The sequence below is a fragment of the Anopheles ziemanni genome, chromosome 3 (genome assembly GCF_943734765.1).
Source record: "Anopheles ziemanni chromosome 3, idAnoZiCoDA_A2_x.2, whole genome shotgun sequence".
Lineage (NCBI taxonomy): Eukaryota > Metazoa > Arthropoda > Insecta > Diptera > Culicidae > Anopheles > Anopheles ziemanni.
This window is the reverse complement of record NC_080706.1, coordinates 34,771,421-34,780,806: the sequence shown is the minus strand read 5'-3', so window position 1 is coordinate 34,780,806 and position 9,386 is coordinate 34,771,421. Positions and strand designations below refer to the sequence as shown.

General features: G+C 45.0%; 2 protein-coding genes across 2 annotated transcripts; one reads left to right on the top strand and one right to left on the bottom strand.

Annotated features, from left to right (window-relative positions):
• Positions 1-1,471: 1,471 nt before the first annotated feature.
• On the top strand, positions 1,472-3,559 carry LOC131284636 (thialysine N-epsilon-acetyltransferase). The gene is made up of 3 exons (XM_058313500.1): positions 1,472-1,561; positions 1,630-1,850; positions 3,256-3,559. Exons 1-3 carry the CDS (start codon positions 1,472-1,474, stop codon positions 3,557-3,559), a joined length of 615 nt encoding a protein of 204 aa, XP_058169483.1.
• Positions 3,560-4,402: 843 nt separating this feature from the next.
• Positions 4,403-8,966, bottom strand: LOC131284635 (uncharacterized). Its single transcript, XM_058313499.1, has 3 exons — positions 8,880-8,966; positions 4,744-4,941; positions 4,403-4,681 (listed from the first exon to the last, which is right to left on the bottom strand). The coding sequence occupies exons 1-3, from the start codon at positions 8,964-8,966 to the stop codon at positions 4,403-4,405; spliced, it is 564 nt and encodes a 187-aa protein (XP_058169482.1).
• Between the last annotated feature and the right edge of the window lie 420 nt (positions 8,967-9,386).

The following is a 9,386-nucleotide window of genomic DNA, read 5'->3' as shown; positions in this document are numbered from 1 at the left end:
TTTCTTTCTTGATGTGTTTGTCTTCCATTTCGGCACGGCACGACGGACCGGGTTTTTTTTTCATACTTCTTTGCTCAAATACAAACGAAGACGGTTTGAAATTGGAAAATCGGATCGTATAATAAATTGTGCTCTTGATCAATCAAAAGTTTTGTTCGCTTTGTTCATCAATCCAAAGAGGCTGGGACGAATGTGACCCAATATTGTTTTATTTTATTGTTGATTATTAGTCGAAAAACTAATGACATAACCGTAATTTAAAATAAATATCTTCATGAAGAATGAAACAAAAGTCATTTTTCTAAGAAATAGTAAATATGTCTTCTTCAACACAATTATGCTGTTTCATCATAATACACGATTTTGTTTCATCATTTCAGGAAACATTACTCAATTAGAAGGCTATATGTATGTTGAGTCAAATTGACTCATTTCATACCAGTTCATCGACTGGTCAACTATTTTCGTTTTAGTTTTTCCTACATCATAAACAAAAAAATAAAAATAAATATGTAAAAGATCGGTTTGTTGTGACAAATTGTACTGGATTCTAAAAACTTGGTTCCAGTTTAAATAAAGACAATGCTATCAGGTCGGTGCAACAACTCTCACTGATAATCCTCAAATAGAATGATTGATTAATAATGGCGCTCTCCGGTGGCCGGCTGCCCATATTATAGCACCGTACCGATAACAGCCGGTTTCTACTTTTATGCTACTCTTACATACTCCCTTCCGTGTCGACCGTGTTCTGGCGATAACAACACTACACACTGATAGCAAGACAATCGGAACAGGTGTGATAAGCGCAACGCGGCTTGCATAACGTCCATCGGGCGACGTTCTATGCTTGAACTTGAGACTTCGATAACGTAAACCGTGCGGCGCTGGCCACGCGTCAACCAGGTGGCCAAGGTCGGTGTGGCAAATTTGCCACAAACAGCCACTTCCGCCGCGACACTTCCCGGGGACAGCCCCGGGTTGGAATATCGCGGATCGCGCCTCCCGGTACGTCACCGAACAGCTGTTGATAGCCCAAGGGGCGGACGCCCCCGGGATGCCGCTGATACGGTCCCGAAGCCCCCGAACCGCCGGTCGGTGCATCGGGTGCGTCCTCCTCAGCCAGGCGGAGAGCGTCACCAACCCCGTTGGTGCCGGGTAATCGCGGGAATGGCTGATTAGTAGTAGACATCGCAGCGCGCTTGTGTGTGTGAGTTTGTGAGGGACGGGAAGGGGAGCGGGGCAGGGCAGGGAACGTGGCCGTGCACTGATAAGATAAAATTTTAATTTACAAACTAATTTGATAGTACCGCTCAATTCATCCAGTTATCAACGACGGCGGACCAGTTTTGTCCGGGGTCTTGTGCAGTTCAGTCTTGTGCCGTTCGCAGAAACGGTTGGATCGGTAGGGATACACGCAGTCCAAGGACCACGCAAGCGGTGAGCCTCGGCCCGGAGGAAGGGTGACACAATGGATACAGCCACTTGCAACCGCGACAACGCCGTGCTCGTACGACGAACGCTTAAGGATGACCTACCGGAAGTGATCGCCATGATACAGGTACCTCCCCGGAAGGGACTCGTCCTCTGTGCTGGACCGTAAAACTCATCCACCCCCGCTTCGCACAGGAGCTGGCCGACTTCGAGAAGATGCCGGACGGACCGCAGCTCACGGTCGCCGATCTGGTGCGGGACGGCGGCTTCGATGGAGCGGTCGCCGGCGACGGGCCAGTGTTTCATAGTTTCGTGCTCGAGCTCCAGTGCGACCCGCAGGGCCACGCTAATCAGGACCACTCAACGTCAGTGCCGTCATCCGATCCGTGCGCTGCCAGCACGGGACCTCTAACCCGGTAAAGGCATAATTTATAAATACGCGTTGTGCGCAGAACCAGCGCCGGTGGTTTAATTTTCGTTCGTCATCGGCTAGGACATGGATCTGGCCCCGTGAAGGGGGAGGGGGGACAGAGGTTGGAGAGAATGAGTGCACATTTCGCCGTATTTATTATGCCCGCGACGGACAGCAGAAAGCTTCATCCATTCGATCGATGGAAGATGCTCCCCCACCCCATGTGCATTCCTCCCACCGACCGACCCCGGGTGGGCAACTACTGATAAGAATTGTCCGGGCAGGACGATCGCGAGCATGTTTTGTTTTCCAGAGCAGGCTGCTGCTGCGGCTGCTTCTTTTTTCCAGCCCATATTTTTAATCACTCTTCTCCTCCGCCACCTCGCACACTACCCGGGACCGTGGGACAGAGAACCCGCCGTCCTCCATGCGGCTATCAGTTGGGTTTGTTGATTTTCTATATTTTTCCCCACCATCGCTGCGACCACTGCACCAACCAGCGGGCATTGCGAGCGATCCTAAACCGACGAATGGACGGACGGACGGACGGACGGATGTCAATCTGTCGCTTGCACAGTAAGCCGGCCCCAACGCGCTCCTAAGTACACACGCACAGCACGGGCGCCTTCGAGCCCCGGGGTCGCTTGGTGGTCGTCCTGGCTGGGCAGAGGGACGATTCTTGTTTGCACAATTCCCGCGTCGGCACAGATCGGCACATCGGCTGCTTGCCCTGCACTGCCTTTGCTTGCCCTGCCGAGATGGTGCGATCCGTGTGAGACGAAAACCACACAGCTGTAGATAACAGTGTAGCGCATTTCTGGGACGGCCGTGGGTCCTCTTCTTACCGCCGCGTTTCGGGCGTCATTGTCGCCGATGTCAACACGATGCAGCACGGCCTGGACCCGGACTGGCCACAGGCTCACGGCTACCTCCCCTCGTGAGCGCTCGAGAGGGTTGCCCTCGTTATCTTATCAGCGGGCATGTTTAACCATGAATCCTCCCATTATTATTTCCACTTAATAAGTGGCTGGCCACCGCACCCGGACTGGTGCCGTGCCGGGTGAACCGGGAAGCAATACGGCCAACGCTGGGAGGCATGACGAAGAAGAAAACGAGTAAAGTAATGTAAATCACAACTGAAATGCCGCATCAAGAGCCGGAGGATTGGTGAGCGAACGCTGTATTATCGAGAATTTCCCTCACTGGTACTTGTTGCCCTGCGTACCAAATTATGGCTTTTTTTCAGAACACTACCACTCTCAAAAACTGAAGATCATTTTTAAAAATAACGGTACCGCAAACCGAAGTCGAAGAAAACCATGCCACCTCTCGTTACCATGGGGATTTTTGGGCGCAAATGTCAACAAACAGCCACCAACTTTCCGTTATCCTTTTCTCGCATCGTACAGGCAACTGATCGGATACGCTATCTGCTACTACTCGTACTCGACCTGGCAGGGTAAATCGCTCGCGCTGGAGGACATCTACATCCGCCCGGCGTACCGTGGCCGTGGGTACGGGGAACAGTTCTTCAAGGCGCTGGCAAGACACGCCCGTGCAAGTGGCTGCTCGCGGCTGGACTTCCACGTGCTGGGCTGGAATCCGGCGACCCGATTCTACCGACGGATGGGGGCCCAGGATATGACGGAAACGGAAAGCTGGCATTTCTATCGGTTGCAGAAGGATGCGATAGACAAACTTTGTACGGAGTGAATACGAAGAAATGGTTGACTACCATTGCAGACTACCAAGCCATTGCAAGTATTGTGTACAGGCAGATTCTAAGTATTTTTTAAACCCCTATACAAACAATGTGGCATTAAAACTGTTTAAAAGTCTGACTATTTGGCCCACGCGTTTTGTCAGGAAAATTTATGCAGCTTGATCAAACTTGTAGCGTCAAGAAATATTGGGAAACTTTCTTCAAATATTACTATTTCGTTATTTGCACGGTCAGATAATTGAAATTAGAAAGTGAAAAGGAGTCATTTAATCGATATGGTTCAATATAGCTAGCTTCAATAGACAGTTTTAGCAAAATTCAGGTTCACACTGCTAGAAACACTTACAAGATACTGGGAGTAACTATTTACAATTAGTAAATGGGTACACATAAATAGCACAGCTGATTATGACACTCTTTTAAGTTTATTTTCTTAAAAAGAAATACAGAGCTAGGTTGTATTATTTGAAAAACTAAAAATTTCGCCTATATTGTTCTACACAGTCTTGTTTCAACAAGCAGGTCGAAAAATTTACAAAATTTTTATAAGCTCATAGCCACAATTTAATAATGTCCATACTATATCGTTTGGGAATACTTTTTCGTGCTCATATTTGATACACATAATGAAATGTACAATGTAGGTATAACGACCTACCGAAACTCTACTCTCATAAACCAATGCCGTTCAATTTGGCACTCTATCATGTTTTAAGTCTTTTCCAATGCGAAATGTGGCTTAAAAATTACAAAAAAGAACCCTGTGGAATACTTGAAAACGACATGATAGCTTGAAAACATTTGTCTAATTATGAGCAAAAACATTTCTACCATTAATATTCCGATGGGGAAGCGGTAGTGGTTCCTCTATCCCAAAATACATCAGCGGTAGTCATAGCCTCAAAAGGATTCATCGAAGTTTTTACGTTTGCTAACATGAGCTGGCACTTATTTTCCGCTTCCTTCAACATCAGCACACTGCCAACAAGGTTCACTAAATATACCATCACCACCATGAACATTGAGGCGTTGTAGAGACAATTGAAACAGCCACTAGGAAGCGGCTTACTACATCGAAGTCTCCCAAACAAACCCATGAACCCGTGCAAAAACTGAAAAAAAACAGGACGGTGATGTCATCAGTGATCGACGTTACGTTACGGTCTATACTTACTAGCAAAACGAGCGACATCCCAAAAAGTCCCAACAGCAGGTAGTACAACCATCCTAAGCCTGGCCCAACCTTCAGGATGTAGCAAATCTGGCAAAAGTTGACCGTTATCAGGGTCATATCGAACATGCTCTGTACGAACATATTCCCCTGGGGACTCTTCGGTTTCGGGTCATCGTTCCGCGGCTGCAGGTCGTTGGTCTGAGGCAAAATACCACCCGCGATGATCGATTAAACATTGGACATTTAGTTTCCGAAACAATTGCTACTACCTGTCGTGATCTCCACGAATCATTACTCTTTTCCAATATATTTCAACTTCCAAATTCGACAAATTTTCCTCTCTTAATTCTTACAATCTCCAACCACTCTCGTCAAAATCAATCACAAGACTGATGGTTCAATCCATTTCGTTTTCCAATGTCTACTTTGTTCCATCTTTTTCAATATGCAGATCCATCTCGGTTCAGTAGTAGGCCATCGCTCTTCCAATTTTCATTGCCAACTATATAGCGAATGATTTCATTTTTAATTTTTTTTCGTTTCCTCGCATTCGAAATTCGCTCGTTTATAATTTCGATTAATTCGTTCACTATTATTATACAATATATTCATCTAGCTCGGCTCAATCCCTACATCCTCCACTACCTCTACTCTTAATCGAAAACGTGATACATAACTGTATCCTGGTATCTATTCGGTATCTTACATTTTCTTCGGGGTCTTGTTTGTAGATTACCGCTGATATGCTCGTTATCTTCTGCAGGGTCAACTGCTTTTCCATTGATCTCTAAGCCGCTTCCTTGGTTTGACTCCTGAACATTCTCTCGATCCGGGGCGCGTTTCACGTCTCTTACATTTCTGGTTATTTTAGCTCCTGATTCGCTTATTATGACCACTTTTGCCCCATCTCTTGTCAATACCGTATATCTCTCGCTGGAAAATGTTGGATCGGTTTTTGTTCTTTGCGGAATAGCAAGCACCACTGTATCTCCGACTGTTATATCGGATTCTCTTGCTCCGCGATGTTTGTCTGCGAATTGTTTACTTATTAGTTTAGAAACGGCATCAGTCTCCTTAATATCTGAACGATCGAGTGGCTCCTTACTCTCCCATAGGCAAGGAAAAGTTCCGCGGAATCGCCATCCGACTAGAAGCTCGAAAGGCGTAACTCCCAGACGCGAATGGTGTTTCTGGGTATTATGAATGTATATATACTCCTCTAATGCGTCTCTCCAATTCCTATCTTCCTCTTTTGCAGCTGCCATTGCTTTAATAATACCTTGATTTTGTCGTTCTACTGCTCCGTTCGATTGTGCGCTCAGAGGAATGGATTTCCGGATTCTTACTCCTTTGTCTTCCCAGTATTCTTTAAACTCCGAGCTCTGGAATGGTGGACCATTGTCACTCTGTATTATAAGAGGCAGGCCCCAAATTGTAAAAACCTTGCAAAGCGCAGCGTTGGTACTTTGGGTATCCGTTTTCCTCATCTCCGAAATATGCAAATAGCGAGAATAAATATCGACGGTTATCAGGAATTCTCCTGATCCGTATCCTTGCAAAGACAAAAAATCTACTTGCAGAATTTCCCATGGCCCGTTTGGCATATGTCTACTGGAAAGCGGGATGGGTGGGTTTCTTTTCGAAATAACGATGCACGTCTCGCAATTATTCACAAAGTTTGCAGCCTCTTTTGACATGTTTGGCCACCAAAAAAATTCTCGAAGGATTCGTTTTGTTGCTCCACAATCGACGTGCCCACGATGTGCCGCTTCCAATGCTGTAGAACGCAGCTTTGATGGTAAAACTATTAAGTCATCCTTGAATACGATGGGATCCAAACTTCTAAGATTCTTTGCTTCCGACTCAAAACGACGCAGACTTTTAGGCCACTTTCCGGACTGGATTCCTGCCCTTACAGCAACTAGTTCTTCGTCTGCTTCGGATGCAATCTGAATTTCCATCCAAGAGATACTCATGTTGCCGCCGTTTAAAGAATATAGCAGGTGCTTTTCGTTGTCTTCGTCAAACTCGTCATCTTCTTGTGATTTGCTAATCAATCTTGACAAAGCATCCGCAACATTTAGGTGACCTGGAACTCTTTTAACATTGAAATGATAAGGAAGTAACCTAAGGGCCCATGCTTCTGCACGTGTCACCGCTCGTCTGCCCATACGATGTGTTCCATTAAATATAAATTCGTTAGCTTCGGAGTCGGTTCGAATAACGAAATATTTGTTCAATAAGTAATAAGTAAATCGTTCTACGCTCCAAACAATTGCCAGCGCCTCCTTCTGCGTTTGAGGATATCTCTGTTCAGAGGGTGTAAGTGTCTTTGATGCGCATGCTATTATCCTTGGGCTACCTTCTTCGTTGAATTGTATTAATACGGCTCCAAGCCCTGTAGGAGATGCATCAACGTATAATTCAGTTTCGTCTTTTAGATCAAAATAGCCGAGTTTGGTTATATAGTTTAGTGCTTCGTTTTTCAAAAATTGAAATTCTCGCTCCTCCTCGTCTGTCCAGTAGAAGTTATTAGAACTGGTGAGCAATCGGAGTTTTTCGGTTTTATCAGCCCGTTTAGGTATGAAGCGTTCTACGAAAGTCATCAGCCCTAAAAAGCTCTTAACCTCCGATAAATTCTCAGGTCTTCGAAAATTCTTGATGGCTCTTTTTTTGTCCTCTTCGATCCTCCAACCGTCACCAGACAAATTAAAACCTAAAAACTTGACGGTTCTAGCTCCGAATACGCATTTTTCTGGTTTAGTCGGACGTTATGGTCCTTCAATCGTTGAAGTGCTAACTTCAAATGATTATCGTGCTCTTCTTTCGAACCACCAAAAATTAAAATATCATCCAAGTAATTCAATACACCTGGGCATTCTTCCAGGACTACTGTTTGCAACAGTTCTTGAAAAATATCCGGTGAGTTGCAAAGTCCGAAGGGTAATCTTTTAAACCGATATGTTCCCGTTCCGGCGAAAAAATTCGTTAGATGTCTGCAATCCTCGTGAAGTTCAACGTGAAAAAACGCGCTTGTTAAATCTATCGTCGAAAACCACGAAGCGCCGTTCAATTTCGATAATATTGCTTCGAAGGTTGGCATCCTGAATGGGGTTCTGATTATGTTCTTGTTAGGACCTCTTAGGTCTACGACGAGACGAATGTCATTTTTTCCTTTAGGAACAACCAACAACGAAGAACAAAACGATTTCTCCATGTCTTTGGTAACTCGCTCTATGATTCCCGTAGAAAGTAGATCATCTAAACGTTTCTCCGTTTCGAGCTTAAATGCTGGAGGGATACTGGTGAATATGTTTCGAGACGGTGGTAAGCTCTTGTCGTAGTGCAACATTACTGGAGCTATGTTAAATTTGGGAAACTCATGCTCGACAGCGATGGCAAAAATCTCTCCCGGGAGTAAGCGATATTCATCATGATAACCTATCACTGGAATATTCATTCCGAGTTGTAGGACGCTGTACCTTAGTGCTGTATCCCGGCTCAATAGTGCTCGTCCCCCTGGAATGACGTAAAATTTCTCCAGCAATCGTGGTCGATCTTCGGAAATGAATAGTTCGGCCACGAAGGAGGCTTGCACTTGGATCTCTTCCTTTACACCGTACGCTTTCAGCTGTCGGTCCGTACCTTCCTTCAAGTTGAAAATATCATTGTTCTTTAAGCATTCAAATGTATTTCCGTCTACTGTATTGACATCTGCTCCGGAATCTATTAAAAAGCTTACGGAAAAACCTGCTATTTTTCCAACTATAATCTCCTCATTCGTACTGTTGCGGTTAACCATGTTAACTAGGATATTTTCCTTAACTTCCTCCACCGGAGTGTGTAGAGAATTAGTAACTTGTTGGCTCTCCTCCGTGTACACCATTCTAGGTAAAATAGACTGCTTAGTTTCAATCAGTTCCTCCTCTCCTTGGCCAGAATCGTCAGTAACCGCCGCGATTTTTCGTGGCTCCATATTCTGAGACGGGTTATTCCCATCTGTGTCGTTGCGCTTCCGAAAAGATTCTTTGCACGCGCGTTCAATGTGACCGATGACATGACAATTACGGCATCTTTTGTCAATAACCTTACATTGTTCCGGTAAGTGATAATGGCTCAATCCCTACACTACCCACCTCCACCTTCTCGCCCAGTTCCACCTGGGGAACTGTCCGGTAAGTTTCCGTATTCCAATCACTATCCATTGCTTTGAGACCACTCATGTACCACGCCCAAGACTAAACGCGCACTGATCGTTTTTTGGGGTGAAAATGATACGCCATTGCCATTAGTGGCATCCACGTACGCTTATCAAAGCACTTATCTCTATCGATTATGAAGATAAAGTGTGAAGACTTCCAACGTCTGTTATACAAAGGTTTTCTCTGAATGGACTAAATGAATATTCCAATTTCAAAGTAACATACCATTAACTTTTCCGTAGAAATATCCCCAAGCATATTTCTTTAAAACCAATAAATGTTGTGTGACTTAAACTTAAACGGTTGTTAATCCTTGTGGGTATCGATTTCTACAATTAATTTTATAATACATTTTAGTATTGGAGCATTGTAAGGCAGTTTAACAGGTCATGGGGACTCAAATGCCTTTCGAAACAGTACGTGAATTCTCGTAGAAGACGT

Excerpts from the sequence above, each read along its gene's own strand:
- LOC131284636 (XM_058313500.1), top strand. The coding sequence starts at position 1,472 with ATGGATACAGCCACTTGCAACCGCGACAACGCCGTGCTCGTACGACGA. Across the intron at positions 1,562-1,629 it reads AAGTGATCGCCATGATACAG|GAGCTGGCCGACTTCGAGAA; the intron begins GTACCTCCCCGG and ends CGCTTCGCACAG. Across the intron at positions 1,851-3,255 it reads AGCACGGGACCTCTAACCCG|GCAACTGATCGGATACGCTA; the intron begins GTAAAGGCATAA and ends CGCATCGTACAG.
- LOC131284635 (XM_058313499.1), bottom strand. The coding sequence starts at position 8,966 with ATGAGTGGTCTCAAAGCAATGGATAGTGATTGGAATACGGAAACTTAC. Across the intron at positions 4,942-8,879 it reads AACTGGGCGAGAAGGTGGAG|ACCAACGACCTGCAGCCGCG; the intron begins GTGGGTAGTGTA and ends ATTTTGCCTCAG. Across the intron at positions 4,682-4,743 it reads GGATGTCGCTCGTTTTGCTA|TTTTTGCACGGGTTCATGGG; the intron begins GTAAGTATAGAC and ends GTTTTTTTTCAG.